This window comes from Semicossyphus pulcher, unplaced genomic scaffold, assembly GCF_022749685.1.
Source record: "Semicossyphus pulcher isolate SPU_LCO1_2020_fin unplaced genomic scaffold, fSemPul1.0.p SCAF_11, whole genome shotgun sequence".
NCBI classification, from domain to species: domain Eukaryota; kingdom Metazoa; phylum Chordata; class Actinopteri; order Labriformes; family Labridae; genus Semicossyphus; species Semicossyphus pulcher.
This window is the reverse complement of record NW_027211615.1, coordinates 25,193,338-25,220,463: the sequence shown is the minus strand read 5'-3', so window position 1 is coordinate 25,220,463 and position 27,126 is coordinate 25,193,338. Positions and strand designations below refer to the sequence as shown.

Here is a 27,126-nt window from a genome sequence, read left to right as displayed (position 1 = left end):
GTCAGAGCCCATCTGAGACTCACTCACACAAACCCTCAAACACACACACACACACACACACACACACACACACACACACACACACACACACACAGCATAGTTAGAAGGAGAAGTGGGAGGTAATAAGAATGGAGATTAGACTTTCGATTAAAGTGCTTTCTTATTCTCCGGCCCTGCAGCAGCTTCGACACGCAGCGTCTGAGAAGCGTCCGCGGCCAATTCGCCCGCAGCGTTTACAAAAACAAACGACTTTGAACGCTCACTTCTGAGAGAGTCTGAGTTTCCAATCGGCAGCCGAAGCACTCAGAGGGGGATGTGTCATCAGTGCACTGTGGAGGGAAAATTGCATTAGTGTGTGTGTGTGTGTGTGTGTGTGTGTGTGTGTGTGTGTGTGTGTGTGTGTTCGCTCATGCATATGCATATGGAACAAATACTAGGCGATGTGAAATAAACAAAACAACTAGGAAGCTGTCAACAGATAGCAGACGGGGTCACAGGAGACGCTGGTGACGGTGAGCGCGCGTGCACACGCATGACCACACACAGGTTCGTGTGCACACACAAACACACACACACAGAGCAGGTCACAACTATAAACAGAAGTTGGGGGAAAGACAAACTCACGTCACAGAGTGAGAGCAGGGGGAAGATTCACACGTTTGTGGTAAATTTGTGGCTTTTATTTTGAAATCCAAAGATGTGTGTTCACTACAAGATTCAAAATAAAGGCTGTTGTGACTTCTGGCCAAAGATGTGGACGTGAGACTCGGTGACTCATTGTTTTGATGACTTGACAAAAAATAAATGATTTGAGACTCGACTTGACTTGAGGCATGATGACTCGGATGACTTGCGTGTGTTCATAAGTTTGAGCTGTTAAATATAAATTCCATGTTGTCACATTTCTGTCTAACTATCAAGTATGTACGCAGCACAAACTGGGAATCATGATTGGACGACTCAAAAAGCTCCCTGTATGTGATTGTCATGATTGGATGACTGGCTGTCAGTCAAACTCCTCGCTATGGCAACACGCAACATCAAAGCCCCCAAATAGAATCCTCATCAGTCGTACTCGTTACTACTCAATACGTCTCAGAGCAGACCATCATCATGGCTGCATCTGTGCCAAGATAATACAGATACAATTCACTGTCATACTTTTTGAACAGGTTATATAAACTGGCCAATAATATCATTATTAGACGAGTTGCTAACACTAACACGTCTTTTCTCTTTATAAAGACCGGAAACACTCCTTCTGGTTAACTTTGTGTTCTTGGCAGAAGTGTGAAGAAGGTTTGGAGGACACTGGCAAACTTATTTCATGTGTTTTTACCTCCATTTTTTATATTTAGTTTTAAGTTGACGTTTTCTGAAGCGGCAGAAAACCAATAAAAAAGAAATGCAATCGTAACTTTCCTTCAGTTTACGTTGATGAGCCTAAAACTTTGTATCCGTCTGTAGTTTCCCTATTAATTGAATGTGTTTCCTGCCAAATTTGCCCTGAATGTTTGCATAATGACTCATTTAAATACGTGCAAACAGCACCGGAGCACAGAGACGCTGGTTATTTATACAGTGTGTTGTTTTTATTTGCTCTGCAGCACGGTTCGGGTGCATTTAACCTTTTGCATGTGCTTAGAGAATTTGTCTTTTTGTCTCTTTTGCAGAGCAAAAGCCTCGCAATCCTTTTTGTGAATTAGAACCTGTGTCGTGCTCTTATTTAGTTACAAAATCCCAGCCGCCACAGAGCAATCATTCTGCTGGGATGCTGACGGAGCTGTCGGCCGAAGAGTCAGTCACAGTGGACGGTAGGAGAGCAGGTTTCACCGCTGTCTGGTGGCGTAGGTTGTTTAACCGACTTCACAGAGAAGCGTCGCTGAAGCAGAGGGCGTCTTAGCAGCCAACAGACGTGCCGGCAAGTGTCACTCCGTTTCTATTAACCTTCTGCTTCCATCACAGTTAGAGTTGTAGTGTAAAGTTGTGTACAGAGGAGAGAGGAGAAAGTAGAGTTGAGCTGCAGAAATCCTGACAAGGTGTCAAACAGCAGCAGAGCAGTGTGTGTGTGTGTGTGTGTGTGTGTGCCACAGTCAGCACGAACAACATATGGCTCCATTAAAAATAACACAAGTCAATTACTGGAACAGGTTAGATCTGCCAACACAGCAGCGCAGCCATCAACAGAAAGACTTTATTTTTATGAGTCAGTTTTCACGACAGGCTGAGAAACACGGAAACACTGAGTTCAATCAGATATTTTCTACAATAAAAGTTTGACATCGCACAGTTAGTTTGGTAAAAATCAACCAGTTAGACTTAAACTCACACGCTGTCTTTACTGCTCTGTGCCTCGGCCTGCTCATGCTGTAAAGCTGCTCCGCTTTAAAACACTCCAAAGGGCGTTTTTCATTGTTTAAGTGTCCGGCCAAAAACTTTACTGCGTTGGTTCGCTGCCACCGCTCTCACAGTATCTTTTACTGACAAAGCAGGCAGCTGTTTCCTCTGAATATAAGCTGTAAAAATCCTCCGTACACGACCTACTCAGCAACAAACAGGCAGGGGGCAAAGCTGGAGAACAAAATGTAGCATTTAGCAGTTAAAGAGGAGCTGGTGGAGACCAAACACAGAGCTAACAGAGGTTTGTCTTGTGTTCTTTCCTGTTTTAGTTTCATATATCTCTTATTATTCATTCTCTGTTTGTACGTTAAGTACCTGTTTCTGTCCTTGTGCCGGAGTTATAATTGAATTTTAATCAATAAAGGAAACTATAATTATAATAAAGGATAACGATCATGTTGTATAAACTTAATTGGATTTTGTATCAGTGATGTTTTTGCTGCGAGTGGCCCCAAAAAAATCAGCAACTGCAAAAAAGTAATTGCCAGTTTAAAGACGACGGCGTGTTAGGCCGTTGTAGGAAATAAATAAACTCAGATCTCTGTGACGTTAAACTGCTCATTGTGCCAGAAAGAAATGGCAGAGTTGTGAGAAAATAACTGCTAATTTATGAGATTATAAAGTCACAACAAAAACTAGGAAAATAGTAAGAACTTTTATGAGCTGCGAACCCCCAAAGAAAGTAGGTTGGGGGTCACGGCCCCGTCCCCATAGGTCCACCTGTGTCTGGTCGGCGCTCTGCCCTGTTTCACTGCAAGTAAAATAAAACCAGGGAGAAAGTAACGTGTCAGTAACTTTCCTTTAGTTTTACATCAAGGCCAAAACGTTTTTATGACTCCGTGATTTAATGTGTTTGTAAATATGGGACAGGTTTCTAAAAACTGTGTAACTGAGTAGTTTTAGGTTTTTGAGTGAAGCAGCAGATGTTGATTTCTATATTAATCTTCTAATAGAAAAAAAAACAGCTCAGTTTCCTCTGCACACAAGAAGCAGACGTCAAAGCGGAGAAAGACTGAGCGACCCTCTACACGTTTCCATGCTCCCCGTTTACCATAACACATGACAGCTGCCCTACACAGTCATGACAGCTATAAAAGGAAACAAACCTGCATGAAGGACAAAATATACAAAACTGCTTTTAAAGCTCCTAGTTTTTGTTTCTCGCAAATTTATGACTTTATTTTCTCCATGTTTTCTCTCTTTTTGTTTCCCCTTCTGTAATGATTTTATTTGAATCTGCTCCATTGTTGTCTGCACCTCGGCACCATTGTAAATGAGCTCTCTCCCTCAATGAGTTTTACAAGGATTTAAAGAAATAAATGATGATTATTTTTGGCAAATGAACGACTTTAATCTCTGAATTTTCTAGTTTTTTCTTATAATATTCCTCGTCTCCTTTGGCTCCGTTTACAACGCCCGTACGTTGTCGTAGATGTAAGCCAAACAAAAAGGCGTGTTGGAATCTTTCATGTCTGCCGTGACTCCTCTGTGTTCTCAGTTATACACAGCTGACGTTCATCTCCTCGCAATCAAGACTCTTATAAATGGGGAGAGAGCCCGTTGTTCAGTTTGCTCTTCAACCAACCAGACGTGTGTTCTCCTTTGCCCGTCGAGCGTGTCAAAAACTTCACCACTTAACAGCTAAGGGTGCGACTGTAAATAAAATTATTTTTTCTTGGAGTCTCACTGCCTCAGTTAGGTTACACCTAAAACAGTACGTCTTGTTTAAAACAGGTGGAGAATGGGTGAAGATAATCTGGCTTCTATGCAGTATAGGCACCTCTACATGTGTAGTGTTATGCAGCCTCCCTTCTCTGTTTATTTGAAAAATGCTTTTAGTTTTCATTCTCCGGCCGTCTCCTCTTAAGGAACATGAAATTGAGAGGAAAATAAAGAAACGTCCTCTGGTGCATAAAAATGAAAAGGTAGCAGCTGCAAAATCCAGACATGGTACAGAGCAAAAGAAGCACCTGTGAACGTAACATGAGAAGAATTCACTACTAAACAAAAGCACGATATTGTTCACTTCTATATCTCGCATACAAGACGAGATGAACTAGAACCGTTCTGTTACGACTCGGCTGTCAGGAGTCAAAGGGCCGCGTACCATTTTCACCTCACCAAGCCCGAGGCTGTTTCTGCTCTACATTTATGTGTGTGTGTGTGTGTGTGTGTGTGTGTGTGTGTGTGTGTGTGTGTGTGTGTGTGTGTGTGTGTGTGTGTGTGTGTGTGTGTGTGTGTGTGTGTGTGTGTGTGTGTGTGTGTGTGTGTGTGTGGGCAGCTCTCGCCCCAGGCACATCAAACTCTCAGCATGTGAGGATGGACTAACAGGCATTAAGCAGACTCACACATTAAAATCACACGGCCCCCTCTTCTGGTCTGATCCCGACCTTCAGATGACTCGAGCTCAACCTGCTGCCACGACACCAGACCGACACCGAACCGACACCGGACCTCACGCAGTGACAGAGAGAGAGAGGGAGAAGGAGAGAGAGATAGAGAGAGAGAGACCTCGCACAGTAATGGAGAGAGAGAGAGAGAGAGAGAGAGAGAGAGAGAGAGAGAGGGAGAGGGAGAGGGAGAGAGAGGGAGAGGGAGAGGGAGAGAGAGCAAGACCAAGAAGGAGGAAGTGTTTGGAGGAGTGATGGAAAGAATAAATAACAGGTGGGTGGAAGAAATAAAAGAAGAGGAGGGAAGAGAAGCTGGAGGAGAGGAGAGAGGATGACGGAGAGTAGAGAAGTGGAAGAGGAAATTAAAAGGAGGAAGAGGCAAAGGAAGAAGGAAACAACTGAAGGGAAAATCAGGCAAAAGGAGAGAAAGACTAGTGACAGAGAGAAAACGAATAAGACGGAAGCAAGGTGAGGGGGAGAGGAAGAGGAAAAGGAAAAAAGGAAGATGAGGAAAGGAAAAGAAAATAAGGTTTGAAGGGGATTGAAAGGAGGAAAGATGAAGGTAAGGAAACAATGTGAGGAAAGGAAAGAAACTGAAGGAACAAAGAGAGGAAATTAGGAAAAGAAAGGGTATTAAAGAAAAGGAGGGAGATAGAAAGATGCGAAAAACCTAAAAAGGACAGGCAATGAGTAGACAGGGGGATGAAGGAGAGGAAAAACAAGCAGAGGAAAAAGGAGGAATGATTAGAGAAAATGGATAAAGAAAAGGGAGGGGAGGGGGATCAGGGGAGGAAACAAGGAGGGTAAAGAGGAGGAAGGGAAGGGAAGAAAATGAGGAGAACCAAAAGAAGAGATGCAAAGGAAGCTGAGGAGGAGAGAAGAAAGGGGAAGAGGAAATAAAAGGAGGAATAGAGAGAAGGAGGTGACAGGAAAAGGAGAGAAAGAGAAAGTAAGGGAAGCAAATAAGGCCACGAGAGGAGGAACGTGGAGAGAGGAAAAGGAATTAAGAACAGGTAGAAAGTGGAGGAGAGGGGGAAGAAGGTGAAGTAAACAAGAAGAGAAAAGAGGAGTAAATATTTGAATACAGATGTGAGGAGGAGGAGGAGGAGGAGGAGGAGGAGGAGGAGGAGGAAGGGTAGAGGTTGTTGAGCAACGTGATGAGCAGCAGCGATCAGCTCCATCTGCCTGAGGAGGAAACAGATAAGAGGTCTCTCTCTCATCACTCTCACACACACCTCACTGTTTCAGGATTACTCCACGTGTGTGACTCACACAGTGTCCGGCATGTCTGTGGAGCCCGCATCATTACACAGGTAAACAAACAGCAGCATGGAGCCCTGCAGTGCAGCGACCTTTGTATGTCCTGTCATCTGTCTACTGTCTGTGAGAAATGCTTTACATACCCCAAAAATCCCCCACAAAAGTCAAAAGGTCAAAGATTCCAAGCATGAGTTTGCTGATTATCTGCTTTTCTGTGTCTTTAAGATATGAAAGTTTTTAGATTTTGACAGAACAAGTCATTTAAAGGTGTCAGAAAGTAGTAAATAAAGAGCAGGATAAAGTACCGAGTGGACCTGCAGGATGACGAGGCAGCAGGCCGCGTGTCCCTCCGTCTCTGAAACATGACTCTGCAGAAGTCCAAAGGCCAAGAGGAGCCGGAGGGGCCTCAGGTGAGACAGCACATTCTCGTAATGAGAGCCAATGAGCTGTAAATGTCTAATGACGGGTCCGAGAGAGAGAGGAGCTTATAGCAACGATACTGAAAGTGTTAAACAGTCACCTAACTGTGCGTGTGTGTGTGTGTGTGTGTGTGTGTGTGTGTGTGTGTGTGTGTGTGTGTGTGTGTACAGGAGGTGTCTCGTCCTCTCGTCTGAGGTTAAAATAAGGACAAAGCAGCAGACTTCTTTATGGCGTAATAAACTTTTTATAGTTTTTAATTCTTATTTCAGACGTGTTTATGGATGAATACTTCACTGTCAGTATCAGAGGCAAAACTGCTGTGAAAATAGACTTGCAGTAAATTATATTTATTTATATTTTTATCTTTATCAATTGAAAATAAAATACAGCAGAACAAAAGCATAAAAACATAAAATGCAAAAATCACTCTTCATAATCAAATCATTATTAAAAAGCCGCTAAAAGCAGAAGTACTGTATTTATTAGGACCTTCAGGAAAATGTGTTTTTGTCATAATAAAACTTGTTTTGTTTTTTTTACAGCATGTTCCCCTTTAAATAAATATCTTTTAGCTTTTTTATTTTCCTTATTTTTCCAGTCTTGACCACATGCATGGTTTCAATAATCACTATGTTACCGCAGAAAATGCAACCTAGCTGGCAGCCTCGACTTACATGTTTCCAGCTGCTGTAGTTTTACAAATCCACTCGACGTACGTTTATTTTTATTTATTCCACAGGTGTCACAAGTCGGTTCATCCGCTGAATTTTCTTTGCTGCATAATATAAAACGTATAAGAACCGTGTGACCCCACAGCTAGTCCAGCCTCCACTCGATGCTGCAGTTTAACAGCTTCATAGGAGTACGTGCGCTCTCTTAAAGTGACAGTACGTATTTATCAAAGAATGAATGAAATAGGATGCACCTAAATATGAAATATTAAACTTAAAGTCAAGTTTAATAAAAACATACTGATTCATTATTATTAGTTTACTCTTAATGTTCAAAAAACTTTATATATAATGCACACGTTCTAGGAAAACTATGAGGAACATGAACAATATAATCCTTGCCACATTATTTCACTTGCACTTTGCACTCCTCATCAGTGCACTACTGTCTCACATGGCTTGTAGATATTAGATTAATATTTAATGTTTAAATGCTCGTACATAGAGAGTGAAGTTAAACCAGAGTCATATTCCTTGTATGTGTACATAGCTGGCGTTTAGCTTCAAAGCAGGTGACTGTTAAACCAAGAGGACTTTTTGTTTATTAATTCAACGTAATTGAAAACTACAGTTTCTTCAATAGTCCTCATCATTTCATGTTAAGGGTTTGAACATATATTCAAAAAGTAATTAACATGCAGGCAGAAAGTAAAAAATAAATCAAAACTAACCAGGAAAAATAAGTCCCAAAGTCAGACCACTGTTTCAGTTGTTTTCAGGGAAAATAACCCTGAAAGTCGATGATTATGTGAAAATAAAGCATGCTAATAATGTGATCTTTAATTAATTTCCATGAGATACTAAAACGTTGTTCTCTGTGGGAAAAGGTCAGTTGATTTATTGTTTTGCTCGAGGGCACTTCAGCTCAGTCGAGGGATTTTTACTGCAGGCGACACTTTCAGGCCTCGGCTCAAAGAGAAGTCGTCTGACTGTAGTTGCTAAAAACAAATTAATTGCAGAGAGACTCTCAACTCTCACTGGTTACTCATGCAGGAGGACGTGTTTGTGTGTTTGTGTGCGTGTGTTTCTTAGGCTAATTAGAAGTGGCAGTACACAGTGGGGACAAGTGGTGCACGAGGTGAGACACTTGTACACACTTATACAGATGATTAATTTCACACTTTTAGCTTAAATCTAGTGAGTTGTTTGTTCAGCATGCTGCGCACACACACACACACACACACACACAGTTGTGAGGACATTGCATTGACTTGCATTGATTCTCTGCAGGCTTGCCCTAACCTTAACGATAACCAACTCAAGCTGAGCACCAGACCTTGACCTCAATGCAACGAAAACACTTTATTAAATGTAACCCAATAAAAACAACATACTGGAGTGTTATCCCCAATTAACCCTCAAATTCCACAGGATCCGTCTCCGGCGCGTTCCGTGTGCGCCGCGACCTCAGGAGTCGATCGCGCCCATTCAAGTCAACGCTCGTGATTCCACAGCACGCGCCGCGGTCCGTCTCCGTCTCGCCAATCTGCTCCGCTAAAGATACGCGGCAGGTCAATTTTTGACGGAGGCCGCTTCAAGCACGCGTCAAGCTGAACAGAGCAGGTCGTTCCAAACAGGAAGTCACACATGAAAACAGCATACAGCATCCGGTCATTTCAAAATAAAACACCACGTCCAGACCGGTACAGACTCCCGTTTATTCCGTTTTCGTAACAACAACACGCTGAAATCTTGGAAAAAGATTTAGTGGTGTACTCAGCCATGGAAGATGCACATAAATCACGTAATGATCTCCAAATGAGCAGATTATCAACCTCGGAGGTGCAAACTGAACTGTAGTTTGTGCGTTGCTCTGTTTAACATTGATGTTATCGCGTGATTCTGCAATTCTCGCGCGATCTTGTAATCTCGCGGATCCAGCTGCTTGGGCCATCTGACGGACCACAATCCCGGCACAGACGGAACGCCGCGGACACGGATCCTGTGGGATCGAGGGGTTAAGACCCACATGTTCCCTGTATGTGAAATGGTGTAGAATACAACACTGCAACATAATCAGCACACGGTTAACAGAGTTTCATGTTGTTTCAATTCCTATTATCCTCTAACTTGAAATTCACTTCGTCACTTTGATCACGTCAGTTCATCTGCCAATCCCTCCACTTAATCATCTCCCCAGTGGTCAAAGGAAATGAGGCTGGTTTCTACTTCCTGGAGCAGTTTGGTGTAAAGATCCAGAGAAAAACTGGATCCTACTCACTGAAATCGCTTTTAAATCCATACATACCTTTTTCATTATGAAACTGAGACGCTACAGACACAAAGTAGACGCTTCTACTGATACAACTGTAGTGTGAGTGCCGCTACTTACATTGCTAACAGTACAAGAAACTTTACAGATACTATCTTCGAGGGGCAGTCACACGTGACACTCATTGAATTTGGTGAATAAATCATTTCAGTGCAGTGTCAGGTGTGTGTCTAATTACCTTCAATTCATCTTTATAAGCCTTTATATACCCTTGGGTTCCGGTGCTCAGTGCTGACTCATTGTCTCACTATCAGGGGTAGTGAGAGGTTCTCTTATACCCCTTTCCCACCTGACAGGGGAAGACCCGTGTATAGATGCCGATTGTCTCTGTTCCCATTAACCCTGACGTATACTCCTGTCGGTCTCTTTTCTGCTACATCACTGTCTGACATCACAAACGCGTTAGTGAAACCGTGTTAGTAAACAGTGAAGATGTTACGGTGGTTAGATCTGTGTATCAAATTCCGACAATATTGGAACGATGTTCGAGCGCTGCTTGGAAGGCAGACGCGTGGAATTTGTAGCCGTGTTAGCCGAGTGTTGGTGGATTTTTTGACCAGTGGGAAAGTGGCTTTAGTGTTTTCTCTTTCTGCGTGATTTACTCACCATTTCTCGTTTTCGCTCCTCGTGTAGTTTGCTGGTGCTGGGTAGGTGTTTTCTACCCCAGCCTTTTGTGTTTCTCTTTAAGGCATCCCTGGCGGAAAGTTTAGTTTCTTGTCAGCTGCTCGAGCGATATTTTGTGAAGGGAGATTTGTTTTATAGCTCGTTATTATTATTTTTGTTCCCCCTCGTCCATATAATCGCTCCCGATTTTTGTGGTTATCCCTTTGGGATACCTTTAAGGCACATCCATTCCGCAATTGCGTTCCACCCCCATAATCCTGACACCCACTTCTTTTTAATGTTTGATGGAGAACAGTCGTAATTTAAAAGTAGTTTATTCAATGTATTAATAATGAAAAGCTTGTGGGATAATCATCCTATGAACAACAGCAAAGGTTTATGCCTGTTCTCCATTACAACATCTGTTGTCGAATACGAGCTACAGCAAGCTAGCCAACTAACTGTTAGCACTTTTCTTTCCATAAAATTAACAACCAAGCAAGCTAATTTAGCAAGCTAGTTAAAACCTAGAGCTTGTGTTTCCTGCAACGTAACGTTAGCTGATTAATTTATTTACAAGTGTAAGCTAGCCAATTTATTAGCCAGATTAGCGCCGAGCCTGGATCGTAGGCTGACATTATCCACTATAGACAGTATCTTGCTTAGTTAGCTAGCTAGCAATTTTCCCAACATTTGCTAGCAAATCCACAAGATGAACAGCCACGATTTAGATGTCTCAGTGGTCTAGTTTTTCCCAAAATTGATCACTTTATTGGACATAACTTATTGCGCTTTGTGTTGGACTTTGTGTGTTCGTTGATGTTAGCTAATGTTAGGGAAGCTGGAGCGATGCAAAGCTCGGAAGTCCATTACATAGAAATATGTCCACAGGCTGTCAGTGGCGACCCAGAGAGACAGGGAAGGTCTCATTAAAAAGTATCAAACTATCGTTATTTCACTATTAAAATAACCAGATTAAACTTAACTACATTCATTCACAAATTCAAGTAAGTGTGCTTTCTTCTGGGTCACACAGAAAGAGAAAAAAGGAATATATTACTTGCAATGTGTGTGTGTTCAGGATCAACAGTTGGAAATGTCTGTTAAAAAAACAACAACAATAAAAGAAAATATCCATCTTCCTGCTTACTGTCGTGTCAGCCCAAGAGAAACAAATATGCACGCTGACACGCAGCAAATGAAAAATCATACAAGAACAACAGTCCTTTTTTGCAGGGACAAAGAGCCGAGTGTTTGATGGATTCACACTCCAATCCATCCTGCCACGCAGCGCTTCCACTATTTTACCGCCTCTCTAATTCCGTCCTCTCCGTCTCCCAGCGAGGATGGATGGCGAACACGCTGGAACGACCCACACACCTTTACTTCAACTCAACTGATCGTCAGCTCTCTGCTGGCAAATGGATAGAGCCGAGGAGAAGAGAAAGAAAGAAAGAAAGAAAGGCAGGGGACGACAGAGAAATTAGAGAGCGGTAGGTAGAGAAGCGGAAATGAGACGGCGGCGGAGGAGGAAGAGGAGAAAACAGTGATTGAGTTGAATTGTGTTCCTGGCTTAGTTTCTGGTTGCACAGGAAAGCGAGTGATGTAGGGTTGAGTGAGGAGAAGGCTGGCAGCACTTCACAAGGCTGCAGAAAATGACATCCTTTCTGTCGACAGACAGCGTAGCATCACGTTGTTTTCCCAGAAGAAGAGAATGTTCCTCCAGCGCGCGCTGTCATGACTGACAAACGTGTGGTGGGGAATGGGCACTTAATATTTCTTAGAGAAGAGATGCAAAATTTGAGTTTTTATTCTGATGTGTGGAACAACGATACAGAAAATGATACGAGTAGAGCGTCCGGAAGGATTGTTGTTTTTCATGCTTGTGAAAACTGAGGAGGAAAGGTCCTGAAAGTGCTCCGAATGACAGGAAGTTTGAACATCTACAGCTCCAAGGCAACGGAGCGATCGATATAAAAACCGACTTGAATATGAAACTAATCTGTGTTCCTGAAATGAAAACATAATGGCGGGCTTATTTTCTGTGGCAATATCTTTTCCAGTCAGTGCAGTGCATGTTTTTGTACCTTGTCAGAATTGAAAGGAGGTTGGTGTGATGTGTGGTTGGCCTAGAAAATTGCAGGACTAGGTTTTGCATTTGGAGACCTTTACATCAAACAGTAATGGATTATCATTCACTGGGAGTTGTGTCTCTAAACTCTTTGCAAGTGTAATTTAAATACTTATCGTCTTTTAGCTCAGTTTTTGGCCTCCATCAACACCTGAGGGAAACGTCTGGCTCTTTAGCAGCTCAACACTCCACTATGTTCACCGGAAAGTCGCTAACTGCAGTGCTACGCAAGTTCAAGAGTCACTCGAGTCGCTTAAATCAGTTACCCAGAGCTTGAATCCCCCACCAGCCCAAGCACCCATAGAGCCTGCGCACTAGAGACTTCCATCGCCTAATCAGGCTAACTTAATCGGTGGTGATAGATGATTTTATTTTGAACTGTATTGTTGTCAAAGTCCGTCAGTCTGCTTAACAGACAAGTATTTCGTGCGGCAGGGGCTCTGTGGCGTGTCGGAGTACTGAGTGAGTAATTTGTGTATCTAAAGTCAAACCTTCAGCTCAAGGCAGGGAGCGAGCTCCGGGCGTCAGACTGTGGGAGCAAGTACTGAGTTGAAACAAGCGCCAAAGTGGTTGTTTTTCTCACAGGGCGAGGCTTAAACGGTGGTCTCGCCTAAAATTCAAAGGGTGCAGTGGCTAGTAGCGGGTAGGAGGGGTGAGTCAGCGGACGAATCAATGCAGATGAGTACTCGTGACTTCTGAGTCAGTAAAAAGAGTCATTTGTTTCGAACGACTGACTCGTGACTCGCACATCACTATTTTGAACTAAGTTCACGCTCATTTATACGTTTTTATAGCTGCTCCGAGCTCGTTTTCAGTGGTAGTAATGATTTCTTGTAGTCATCTTTTTCCCTCGCAGATACAGTGGGGCAAAAAAGTATTTAGTCAGCCACCAATTGTGCAAGTTCTCCCACTTAAAAAGATGAGAGAGGCCTGTAATTTTCATCATAGGTATACCTCAACTATGAGAGACAAAATGAGAAAAAAAAATCCAGAAAATCACATTGTCTGATTTTTAAAGAATTTATTTGCAAATTATGGTGGAAAATAAGTATTTGGTCAATAAAAAAAGTTCATCTCAATACTTTGTTATATACCCTTTGTTGGCAATGACAGAGGTCAAACGCTTTCTGTAAGTCTTCACAAGGTTTTCACACACTGTTGCTGGTATTTTGGCCCATTCCTCCATGCAGATCTCCTCTAGAGCAGTGATGTTTTGGGCCTGTCGCTGGGCAACACGGACTTTCAACTCCCTCCACAGATTTTCTATGGGGTTGAGATCTGGAGACTGGCTAGGCCACTCCAGGACCTTGAAATGCTTCTTACGAAGCCACTCCTTCGTTGCCGGGGCGGTGTGTTTGGGATCATTGTCATGCTGAAAGACCCAGCCACGTTTCATCTTCAATGCCCTTGCTGATGGAAGGAGGTTTTCACTCAAAATCTCACGATACATGGCCCCATTCATTCTTTCCTTTACACGGATCAGTCATCCTGGTCCCCTTGCAGAAAAACAGCCCCAAAGCATGATGTTTCCACCCCCATGCTTCACAGTAGGTATGGTGTTCTTTGGATGCAACTCGGCATTCTTTCTCCTCCAAACACGACGAGTTGAGTTTTTACCAAAAAGTTCTATTTTGGTTTTCATCTGACCACATGACATTCTCCCAATCCTCTTCTGGATCATCCAAATGCTCTCTAGCAAACTTCAGACGGGCCTGGACATGTACTGGCTTAAGCAGGGGGACACGTCTGGCACTGCAGGATTTGAGTCCCTGGCGGTGTAGTGTGTTACTGATGGTAGCCTTTGTTACTTTGGTCCCAGCTCTCTGCAGGTCATTCACTAGGTCCCCCCGTGTGGTTCTGGGATTTTCGTTCACCGTTATTGTGATCATTTTGACCCCACGGGGTGAGATCTTAGGTGGAGCCCCAGATCGAGGGAGATTATCAGTGGTCTTGTATGTCTTCCATTTTCTAATAATTGCTCCCACAGTTGATTTCTTCACACCAAGCTGCTTACCTATTGCAGATTCAGTCTTCCCAGTCTGGTGCAGGTCTACAATTTTGTTTCTGGTGTCCTTTGACAGCTCTTTGGTCTTGGCCATAGTGGAGTTTGCAGTGTGACTGTTTGAGGTTGTGGACAGGTGTCTTTTATACTGATAACGAGTTCAAACAGGTGCCATTAATACAGGTAACGAGTGGAGGACAGAGGAGCCTCTTAAAGAAGAAGTTACAGGTCTGTGAGAGCCAGAAATCTTGCTTGTTTGTAGGTGACCAAATACTTATTTTACCGAGGAATTTACCAATTAATTCATTAAAAATCCTACAATGTGATTTCCTGGATTCTTTCCCCCCATTCTGTCTCTCATAGTTGAAGTGTACCTATGATGAAAATTACAGGCATCTCTCATCTTTTTAAGTGGGAGAACTTGCACAATTGGTGGCTGACTAAATACTTTTTTGCCCCACTGTATTTCCCAAGACTTGCCGGATGTTCAACTCGATATTTCGTTTCAAATTCATTGCTGATGTGACTGACGTTCAGACTAGTTTTTTCAGACCCGTCGGCACAATTTGCATAACATTTTGAGATTTTTCCCGTTGGAATCATAAAACTCCTTCAAGTGTTCATAAGAACTGGCTTCAGCAGTACCGGTAGCTGCATTGTCTGAATTGCTAGCAGCATTAGCCGTGCTGGCTGCATGCTATGTGCCGTAAATCACAGTGCTCGGCAACTCTGTTTAACTCCTGCGACATGAGCAGTCGTTCACGAGAACTACGCTCACGTTCTTGATCATGAGTTGCATCTTCATTTAGACCGCACAGAGCGTACAACACTGGCTAACCGTGTCTGTCTGTTTGCTGGTGAGCAGGTCGTGTGCAGTGTTTTTCAACAGGAAGCAGCTGCCTGATTCAGCCAAAAGCACGACTACTCCTCTGGTTCACTCTTGATGCTGTCTTAAAGTTGGCCACGCAACGAAACGATGAGTGAAAGTCGCCATTGACACCAGAAAATGTCTGAAATGCAACCTTATTGATCAAGGGTTAAGGATTTATTGAATAAACCCATTAAGTGCAATCCTGAGAGCTGAAACAAGAGTCCCTCTGTGCGATCGTGATCTTCACAGTGTCCACTTTAGCCTTTGATACATTACCTCCTTTTTCCCATTAACACTGACAGAAGATCAGCTAAAATAAATGCCAAGGCCTTGTCGCACTAAATGCCAATCTATGTTTGGCTCTCACACAAAAAGAAGGACCATTAACCTCCATTCATCTGCTGATTGGCTGCAGTGGTCGAGTCAAACCAGATCGATAGAGCTTCTTTTTACCCTCCAACCAGCCCTGGCAGAAACCTTCGATGTATTGATGTGTTCAAGCTGCTGTCTAAGAGATCTGCAGGGCCCTGAATGCCCCGCAGACACTCTTAAGGAATCATCTCTGAAAACACACACTGATGCTCGATACAACAACTTTTATTAGTGTGATCAAAAAGGAAATCCCGATAACTTTCTCATAAAGTTACCTGTGACTGTAACTACTAGCCAAATTGTACTTTTTGTACTAAATATATTAATGGCCTTAGATATTAATATTGATGCTAGAATTCATGCTATTCTTCAAGACCCCCTCCAGTGAAAATCAAGTGTTTAACCTTGTAAACATCTCCATGTGGTGTTCTTCATGGCCTACAAGACATATCAGGGACAACATCAGCAGTCATCTCCATGGCTGGGCCTGTCTGCTTTTAAACTGCAGTGTACCAAGGACAGGCTGAACAACACGTTTTCAGATTGGCAGGTTTGAGACGTCACAAACCTAAGGAGCCAATCCTGTTAATGGACGGGGCAACGCTATGCATATCATTATGTGTAACCTATGGCAACCACTTCGGCAATGCGCGAGCCAGCTGTTACCGCCATCGTAATTTTTGCAAACTAACTACTGACTGCTAACGTTAACGTTACGACTACTAATTACTACATTTCAACAAGTTGCCACTAAACGATGGCAGAGACGTGTTTTGTTTTCAGCTGTAATTTTATGAAAGGAGAAACGTAGCACATAGCGGGCGGGGACTGTGCAGAGTGAGGAATTATTAATGACGGAGAATGAGGAGATGCCTTGGGAGGATTATTACAAGGTATTCTGGAGCAAAAACATATCAGACACAATGTATTATTTCAAGCAGAGAATTTTATATGTATTAAAACATGACTGGAGCTGATCTTTAAGACGTAACGGACTTTACTTTTATGAGTAGTAAAGGGAATTATTTCAATTCCATTGACTGCAAACGAAGTCCACAAAGAGAAAGATCATGTGATAAGTCCTTAATGTTGTTTTTAAATTAAAATAAGAACATCCACATTTTCCACGACAAGAAGCTCATGTGATGAGATTGAAAGACTCACAAAAGCTACTAAATGCATCCTCAACTGCCATATTTGAACGATTATCTTTGTAAACATATAAGATGTTATGGATTGTAAAATCAAAACAATTTGAGTCGTATAGACAAAAAATCGCATATCACAAATGGGTACAACATACGGCATCATTAGTCAGAATACTCTCTTGTTATAAGGGAAAAACTACACACAATAAAAAACCTTTATAAAGCGGAACTTATCACATACAACGTTCATAGAACAATCCACAGTGGTCAGTGTGTGTGGTATGTTGTTGGGTATGTGAACTGTATACGCTCTGATTCTCTTACACAAATGAAGCCCAACAGATAAATAAAGTTATTCGAATTGAACCTTTGACAAGAAAAGGGGAGAACTATTTAACCTCTTCTTTTAAAGGTTTAGTCTGTAGACTGTGAATAAGTGGACATAGCCTCTAGTTTGGGATTCTTCAGCAGTTAGATTTTTCTTGCCACAGGTGACCTTTGAACATGAGGGGTTGATACCCAATAAGCTGGCTGTCTGCCACCCACCTGTTACTCAAAGCAGTGCCCAGTTTTCATGCTGTGTCCATGTTAGGTCGTGCATTTTAACATGGTGCTGTATGGGGATCTACTCGCTTTTGGAACCAGCCTCCAGTGGCCACTGAGGGAACTGCAGCTTTTGGCAGTGAGGGCCTCACTGTTGCTGCTTGGTTTATTTACTATGTAGACACTAAAGGGCCTTTTTAGGTCACTGGACATGAAGAGTTACATCTCGGTGTCCCTCCCTTTATCTGCTCATGTGCATGTCCAAAAAACAACCTGGTTTAACCTGCTTTTCCTTTCTTTAATGGGGTTGTTTAATCAGTCACACATCAAAGTGTTTAAAAAGTCCTGAACTCATCTCTCTCCTTCTCTCTCACTCTCTTATTATTCCTCGTGGTGCTCCTCATCATGACTTGCATTAAAGATGCACTGAGACAGCAACTAAAGCCTTTTCCACGCTTTAGTGTGGCTCGGCGGGCGAGAGGGGAAGAGGGGAGGAAGAGCGAGGGAGCAGAGTGAGGACGAGGACAGATAAGGGAATGAGGGAGAGAATAAAGAGCATGGGAAGAGGAGGAGAGGATGAGGAGGAGAATCGGGGAGAGGAAGGCGGAGAGAGGAGGACGGGGGAGGGAGGGAGGGAGATAAGCAGCAACAAGGAGGGAGGACAGTGACTTTTGATGTGCTTTAATAGAACATCTCACAACAAGGCCGGGAAGAAATAACTCAAGAAGCACAGACGCACACACACTTAGACAGGCCACCCACATGACCACAGCTGACATTTTAATTAATACTGTCAGACTCTTTTCTCTCGTCATACATATTGAATTCTGCAGCTGCCAAACATCCACAGATGTGACAGCAGCTGTGTGTGTGTCTTTCTGCACGCTGGGACGCATCAAATCATAACGCTGAATGGAAGGAGCACTTTATAACTAATTCATTAAACGTCTTTACTTGCTTATTATGAAACAATCAGTGATGGAAGCGCAGTTGTTGAAGGATGACAGAGGTACGTGTGGGTGCAAATATCCGTCTGTCACGATCTGTCAGAGATGTTTGTGTAAAATCAACATGTTTGTGTTCTGTAAGACGTGGAATGTAGCTAAGTATATTTAGTATATAGTACTGTGTATAAGTACAAACACTACTGTAGTATTCAGTGTTTTACGTTCTTTACTTTATATAGCAGTAGCAGCAGTCACTGTTGTGACCAAGTCATCTTTGCTCAAGTCCCAAGTAAGTCTCGAGTCATTTTTTCTGGGGCAAGTCAAGTCAAGTCGAGTCCTTAGTTAAGGGTAGTCAAGTCCCGAGTCAAGTCACTTCTTTTCCACCCAAGATCCAGCACTCTTACCTGTAGTATCCGGTCTTTATAAAGAGAAAACACAAGGTGTTAGCAGCCCGTCTAATAATTATATTATTTGCCAATTTATATAACCTGTTCAAAAAGTATGACAGTGAATTGTATCTGTATTATCTTGGCACAGACGCAGCCATGATGATGGTCTGCTCTGAGGCGGTATTGAGTAGTCACGAGTACGACTGATGAGGCTTCTAATTGGGGGCTTTGATGTTGCGTGTTGCCATAGCGAGGAGTTTGACTGACAACCAGCCATTCAATCGTGACAATCACATACCGGGGAGCTTTTTGAGTCGTCCAATCACGATTCCCAGTTTGCGCTGCGTACATACTTGATAGTTAGACAGAAACTTGACGACATTCAAACTTATGAACACACGGAAGTCATCAGAGTCACCATGCCTCTAGTCCAAGTCGAGCCTCAAGTCATTTATTTTTTGTCAAGTCAAGTCACAAGTCATCAACACAGTGACTCGAGTCGCCTCGAGTCCAAGTCACCGAGTCTCCGCAGCAGTACAGATGAAGATGTTGCTAGATGCAACAGACATGCTCTCCCTCATCTGGAAGGTTGTTTACTGACTGTTGTTTCTGATATGAGGTACATTGAAGCATTTTGGTCACAGCTAGAGTCCTGCTGAAGACAGAAAGGTCGTCTTGGGCTCAAATTGAAGCTTATGAACATTGGCAGTTTTTATACATAAATGTGAGGCAGTGATTTCTTACAAAATGTTCTGAATAATCAACATTTTTGATGAGAATTTGTCCTTTTTTTTGTCTTTTTGAAGATGTGGATTGCACTGTTAACGCTGTCGCCTCACAGTCAAAAGGGACGAAAATGTTGTGGGTAATAATTCAAAATACAATGGCTCCAAGCTCCTAAATCTTATTTTGTTACTTTCCCACATGTTTCAGGATACTCCCTGCCGAATGTCATACCATAGACTATTTATGCGATAGTAGTACCTTCGTATGTGCCGTGACATCATGTAGCCAAAAGGGGTTTTTTTGGGCCCTCCAGACCAAACAGCCCTGAGTTGGGAGTGGTCGTTATCATCTTGTGATGGCCCAAGGTAAGTTGGAAAATTATAGTGAAAAAAGGTAGCAAAAACATCCTGAGGGCTGGACCAGGCTCCAGGCCTGTTTCACTTTAGTCAAGGTTCTCAGTCGTCTTCAACCACTGTTATTAGCTCCAACAGCCATCACAGTTTACACAAAGATATGTTCCATACACTATGGAATTTAAATTGCATTGCCTTGATACGACCAATATATATATTCATCTCTTGTAAAGCAGTAAAATCTAGTGGCTACAGCGGAAACAGCAATCAATTTTGTCAAGTAATTCGTACTTGTGGTTTAGAACCATGTATAGAAATGAAAATGGATTTAGCCTTAAACTCGGGTAGTTAAGATAAAGAGCCGACCACAGTTCCCTGAAGTTCCGTTGTAATGTGAGACTTCTCTTCAGACACAGGTAACATTTCAACATGGCAGCATGCACCAACATACAGAGCGTTCTCATTTCCAACTCAAATGTGGCAGCTGGGTCCGCTACTCGACAAAATATGAGCAGATACCACTCTCGTGCTCCGTGGACAAAGTAACTCCACAGTAGACTGGAAGTTGTTGTCTAAAGTCTGTGGAAAGTATTAATTTATTCCAGCATCTGAAAAACAGGCACGCAGTCGAGTAGGAAAACTGTGTGCACTGACAGCAGCAGCCTAAAAGCAGGTCACATTAGAGTTTTTATTTTGAGTCTGTATCACTTTGTGATAGCAGGAAGGGAGGTGACTAAAGATCCAGACAGTCTGTGCAAGATCAGGGCGGAACGCGAGACTTTCACCTCCGAGGCCAGCGGATGTGTCCCGTGTAAAAACAAAAGTCAATTAGCATCATAAATATATGTCAAGTTACCAATAGGCCTGCGTAGGACATCAACAAAGCACCACAAGGGGACTTAAGAATGAATAATCATCAATCTCAATCTCAATAATAATCCACTTCCAAAGCAGACATAAATCCAACCATTTATTCCTCCATAAAAAACAACTGGTACCGGCAGGTAAAATCAGCCTCTCTTTGTGTGTGCTTAAGTGCAGGCAAGTAAAAATATCCACTCCTAGGCTCAGCCCCTCTCTCCTTCACTGCCAAAACTCAAAAGTGATCCATCCATCGATTATCTATACTGCTTTTCTTCTTCAGGATGGCGGGTCGGATGGAGCCTATCCCAGCTGTCGTTGGGCGAGAGGCGGGGTTACACATGGACTGATCACCAGTCGATCACGGGGCTGACACATACCTTTCACGTTCACTTCTACAGGCACTTTTAGAGTCACCACTGAACCTAACGAGCATGTCTTTGGACTGTGGGAGGAAGCCGGAGTACCCGGAGGGAACCCACGCATGCATGGGGAGAACATGCACACAGAAAGGCCCCCTACGGCTGAACTGGGGTTCGAACTAGGAACCCTTTAGCTTTGAGGCAGCGCTAACCACTGCACCACCGTGCACCCCCAAAAGTGAAGAGGCGAGTTCAATTCATAATCAGTACGAACACAACCCTAATCAACTCGTTCTGTCCGTGTATAATAATTCTACCTTTGGAATTCTTCATCAAGAGTTCCTTGTCAGTTTTTAGTTAAGTTAACATTTCATTTCTACATTGTGTGGCATTAAAAGGCAGTGTGTTACAGCCCTACCAGCAGGCCTGTCAGTCACGTTGAAGCATGGAAGGAGAGAAGCAGAAAACAACCAGCTGAATTGGCTTCAGGCTCCTTCAGAGTCAGAAGAAGAGAGGAGGTCGACGAGCAGAGAGGAAAAGCAGAATGGAGATGTCAGCGGGACACCTCTCATCCCATCTGACCATCAGCTACACTCGTCCTCCTTCTCTCCTCTCTTCTGACCATGAAAGCCATCCTGAAAGACAGCGATGTTATCTGACGCTCTGAGAATTGAGCCCTCAGCCTCAAACACTCTTTGGAGAGACTCTTCAGACGGCGAGGCTCTAATTGGTGAAGCGGGCTGTTATCTACGTACAGTAAAACAGCGCGAGTTCAATCCGGCGACGCTCAGTGGGAGGTGAGATCTCTATCGAGCCCTTCATTCACGGCTTAATTCAATTGGAGGGCAATTATCGACCGCCCGAGGCTTCGGGATCCTCGTCGGTTTCTGTTCCCATCAGGGAGCCTCGCCGTGCAGGATCCTCCTCGACGGCACTGGCTGATGTCTGTATCGATGTAAAGCAGCGGAGCAGACGGCAGCAGACAGACAGGAAGACTTCTCAGTCACATCCTCCACATTCAGAGGAGTGAAAGGAGGAAACTCTCCGGAGGAAACTACTGTCCTTCTGGGTACAGGACCAAAAGACGGACTCATGTCTTCAGCCTAACAAGACACTTTGATATATTTTTAAATCTTAACAGATGTTGAAAATGTGACAGAACACATGAAGACAGATAATGATAGATTGAACAGTTTTGTTCCTGTAGTGTGTTAAGAGCAACGATACGACCCAAACAGCACTCCACACACTAATAGACTCATTCACCAACAACCAGAGTCTGACTCTCAACGCCGGAAATCTCTCGCTGTCAAACGAGACTTTAGAGGAAACAAACATCATAGCCGAACTCATATTTGCTGCAGATTGAAGAGCACTGGTGTCTTCTCTCGTGACACTCTGCCCGGCCTGTGCTCCGGCTTCACTTAGCTTGTTTCAGGGGAACTTGTGTTTATGTTGAGTACAAGTCCTACACTGTTTAGAGTCAACATTCACATGCTGTTAAAGCCAACAGTCAGTTGTTAAACCTCACAGTCGTTTTAATCCTTATAAGATGCTCGAACTGATGCAGATTTGCAGACTACACTTTATACAGAAGGCAGCTGTAACGTTTCTGTCTCTGTTCGGCAGCTTTTAGCAGGATTCTGGATTCGCTGTGGTTTTCCTTTGGGTCTCTGCAATATCTCAACGTGAAATATGTAACAGATGACTCTTGGGCCAACACATCCAGGAAAAAGCGCCAGAACTCGAGAATGTTGTTCCCGGTCTCGCTCGACATGCAACGCTTCCTCCTCCTCTTTCAGCTGCCAGCTCTCGCTAAAAATTTCAAAAGGTGAACCCCTCCTCACGTCTCGCATCACTTTTCTCTCGACCAACTGCTGAGCCGACAAAAGTTTCCTTCTCTGCACAGTCGACGCCTGCTCCCCTCGCTCTCTTTCACGCACAACAGCACAAACACACTCGTTGCATTTTGTCTCAGGAGCACAGCAACAGAAAAGCTCAACTCCCATGACAATAGTGAAATATGCACATGAAAGCATTTCATTCAAATAGAGAAAAGGAGTTTCGTGCGCTGCAGAGAGTCCCTGAAACTCTCAAGCGGGCGCGCTTTCAGCCAATAAACTGCATTTGGAATGATCGACAGCAGCGGCACGCACGTCCCCTGCGCACCAGCTGTAATGATGCACAGACACACTGCATTTCATTGCAATAACAGACAGCAAATAAGAGCTGATAATGAGATAACTGCCACAAGCGATAATGTCTGCTAAAAAACAGGCTTTCTGCTGTTTTTGCAGGATGACAAACGAGCAACAACCAACTCTCGCAGACACCAGCGAACAAATGGAGACACTAATAGATCCTCTTAATTGAAAGATTTTCAAGCTCTGATGCTCTTTTCAATCGGAAACAAAGCACACCCAGACGCAGCGGGAAACAAAGCGAAGAGATTAAAAAGGTCGTCTTACTTTGAGTATTCTTCGTTATCTCGGTTGCAGCGAGAGTCCTTGTGTTTCTCCCAGTCCTTCCCGTGTTTACACGTGGTCAGCAGGATAATATCGTCCCCGTTGTGGATGTGATACAGAGCGTTCCTCGTCTCAGAGCCGATGCCAGTTAGGTATCGCTTCCCTTTGAAAACCAGCAGGTACTTCCTGGATGGCGGTGCGTCATTGAGAGTTTGATAACCCACGCCTCCTCCCTTCAGAGGGTGTTCCTTGGAGAACAGCGGGATGGAGATGTCAAAGTTTGGTCGGAAGTTGACCACATCCGCGCTGGCCTTGGCTAACATGGCCTGGCCCACCTCGAAGCCCAGATCCTCCGTGTAGTCCGGCCACGTGCCCGAGTAGAGGTTGAATATGAGGTGGTTCCTGCCATCGTTCCACGTCGGCAGATTCTGGATCCGGAGCCGGACGTTCTGCACGAACTGAGCCGAGAGCTGGTCCCTGTCCAACGTGTCCACGGCCAGGACGAACAGGCAGGCTCGCGAAGGGTCCGTGGTGTGGAAGCGAGACCCCTCGATGGACGTCAGGATCTTCTGGTAGGTCTCGGAGATCTCGTCGCCTCGCTGCGGAGGGTAGACGTAAACCCTGAAGCCCGACTGGCAGCGAGCGAAGTCGAAGCAGGTTTCCATGCGGCAGCGTTTGTTCTTGTAGATGTTGTCGCGGATCGCACGGCGTTCTCGGGGTGAGGTGTGCTGGTGGTGGAGCTGAGGGCTGTCCTCCTGTACACACATGAAGACAGAACATCTTTCACACCACATGGTAAAACTCACATTTTAGATACACAGTGCAGTTGTACGTTAAATCAACTAATTCCAAAACTCCCATCGAGAAACTCATCTGCATCTTTTGCTTTAAGAGTTTTAAAAAGTGACTTGCTGCTCCCGGTAGTGAAATCTGAATCTTTCCCTGGTTCTGACGTGTGGTTTTGTTGTGTTGTTGCATGACTGCGCCGCAGCGACTCTGCCAACCAGCCAACACGAGAAGATGAGCAGTGATCTTTGATTCCCCTGAAGCAGTAGTTCTCAACCATCCTGGCCTGTGACCTTTTACAGCAGATCATGTGCTCATGACCTCTTGTCACAGATTGTGTAACATCTCTGTCTGCCTTAAGACAGAAAACAGCACAGCATGCAGAGAAGCAGCTCCCACAGCTGGGACGCTGCATGAAAGTTGGAACCAAGCTGAACATCCAACATGAGCCTGGCTCTGCTCGAGATTTCTGCCCGTTGTGCTGCTCGTGGTGGATTCATGTTAGTCTCTCTACAAAAAGAGCAGGTCCACAGCGTACTCTTTATTATTCAAAGTGTCCTGAGATAATTTTGGTTATGATTTGGCGCTATACAAATAATATTTTCAGGAAGGAGCTGTGATGGCCAATCAAAGAGATGTAAGCACATCGTCTAGGTAGATGACTTTGAAAAGGTAACCTGGGTGTTCGTGGTCGATCGTGTCTCGGCTGTTTGTGGTCGCTTTGTGAGGGTGGGTCTCGGGTGGGATGTACCGGGTTTACCATTTTTCTCTGCTTTTTGTATCTATGTTTTATTTTCTTATTTTATAAGAAGCTTGTGCTTTTTACTTATGTTTTTAATCTTAAGCACATTGAGTCTCCGCTTGTCGTTTGACATGTGATATATAAATAAACTTTCATGTTTGCCTCATTTTTTTCTGATTTGGAAAGCTGTGCAGAGATTTGTTTTATGCACGACAACCAATGACCGTATATATAGATGGACAACGCGTCTCCATCTGCTCCCATTGTATGAAATTGATGCCAAAATAGCCCCTGTGATAGGCGCTGCCATCTTGCAATGGTGACGTCATACTCTGCTAATCCGAAACAGATCGGCTGCAGGAGCCTTATTTGTCAACAGAGCTGTCAATCATCATTTTGACAGCATCAAATAACTAATTAAAAATAAACTTGTCAGAAAAATGAACACTTAAATCAGCATGATAAGAACTAACTATAATGACAGAAACCATGTTTGAGAAAAATGTATTTTGATTTTATAGTTTGACTCATGTCCCATCTGTTAACATGGAGGAGGCGGGCTTTATGACCTATACTGCAGCCAGTCAGCAGGGGGCGATAGAGAGGGTTTGGCCTCACTTTTAGGGAGCTGTAATGTCGTCCATCTTTTTATACAGTTTATTCCTACAACCCAGACAGTCGCACTTTTCATGACACGTCTTTACCTTCCTGCTGCACCCTCTCAATAAGCACTTGTGGGGGTAACTTAGATAGTGAGGGGGTGGGTCTATGCATATTTATAACTCAGTTACTATTGGTTAAAATTCTTACTCACTCGTTAAGCTATGAGGCATCTTGTGTGGGATTGACTTGGGGGCAGGTAGTAGTAAGCAACTTCATATTTTCACATAATTTACAACTCCAGCTTTGTAAAAAAGTCAGTGTGATAACATTGCTAATTGTATGTACTGCTGTGCACTGTTTTTACCTCTCAGAAGCCTTCTGTGGAATTTCTCACCTTTTTTTTACCTTTTAGATGAGCTGAAGAGAGAAAGGACATGTGTGTGGAGTAGAGAGAGGGAGACGACATGCACCGAATGATCAGAAAACTGGGAGCCGAATTTGCGATCCGAGCTTCGAGGAAACGAGGCGTACGCTCTGCCAACTGAGCCAAACAAGCGCCACAATTTTTGTCCTTTTTTCTGATACCTGAACAAACACGGCAACACCAAGGCAGCCCCTTTGCAAATTCCTTTTTTAACATAGTTGAAAACTGGGAGCAGTTCTTCACGTAGTGATGTTCTTTTCTCAGATTATATCGTTTGAATAGTTTTCAGAGGAACGACAAGATCTCTGAATACTTCACAACTCATAACGCAGTTTTCTTCTTTCTGTATCGCCTTCGTGTCCTGCAACCAGCCAGTAAAGCTTTGAAGCCAGCTGCTAACTCATTTTATATCCTCAACCCAAGTTTGAAACCATGCATCTCTATGAATCAAGTCTGGAAATGTGTCCTCCTGCAGCTCCTGTGAGTTTGAAAGGATGCCTTGATGCCTTCTCGTCTTATATCTGACCTCTTTCATACACATGTCTCACACACTGCAGCAGGTTAAACACCCTCCATCTTTTCTTATCTCTGACACTGCTTAGAGTCTACCTCTTGCTCTCCACCCTCCAGGTACGGCTCCAGCTGCTGGGTGGACTCGGGCCAGTGTCTGGGAGGCCTGGACGGGCTCCTCTGGGGCAGGGGCTGGGGCTGGTACGTGTCCTGGCTCTGGTGGTAGTACTGGTACTCCTGCTGGTGGTACTGGGGGTACTGTGGAAACTGGTGATACTGGTACGGCTGCTGCTGGAACTCCCCAATTTGCAGACCCCACAGGTAGACGAGGAAGAGAAGACCGGCCCCCACAGACACGAGCAGGTACCGCTTCTTGGCCTGCATGTGTGCTGCGGGGGGAGGGAGAGGGAGGAGGTGGAGGGTTCAGGGGAGGAGAAAAGAGCAAGAGGAGGAGAAGGTGTGGGGGGGACGAGAGCCGGATAGCGATGCAGGATGCAAGGAGAGGAAAGAAGAGGATAAAGTAAAGGAGAGGGGGAAATGAGAGAGCGCGGGAGGAAAGAGGGAAGGAAGAGGAACGAGGGGTGCAGGGAGGTAGACAAAGGGCAGCTCGACCCACAGGGCAGCCTCTCTAGCCACAGCTCGGCATTTTGGTATTTGGAGTCACTGAAAGGAAAAATAAATGATGATTTAAGTAAACAATGACGTCTGAGACACATCAAGGACTCTCAACAAATATAACGGTATAATTAAACAAAAAACAGAGTAAAGGCACAGTGCAGTAAAACTAATAAAGTTTAAAGCTGCTCTAATGTTAT

The 27,126-nt window shown here is 43.9% G+C and overlaps 1 protein-coding gene across 1 annotated transcript in view; it reads right to left on the bottom strand.

The window, feature by feature from the left end:
* Positions 1-26,695, bottom strand: part of LOC138612408 (exostosin-1) — a 260,576-nt gene extending 233,881 nt beyond the window's left edge. The window contains exons 1-2 of the mRNA XM_069685629.1: positions 26,411-26,695; positions 23,250-24,001 (exon numbers count right to left, since the gene is read on the bottom strand). Coding sequence (XP_069541730.1) covers positions 23,250-24,001; positions 26,411-26,695 — 1,037 coding nt within the window. The remainder of the gene's footprint in view (positions 1-23,249; positions 24,002-26,410) is intronic.
* Between the last annotated feature and the right edge of the window lie 431 nt (positions 26,696-27,126).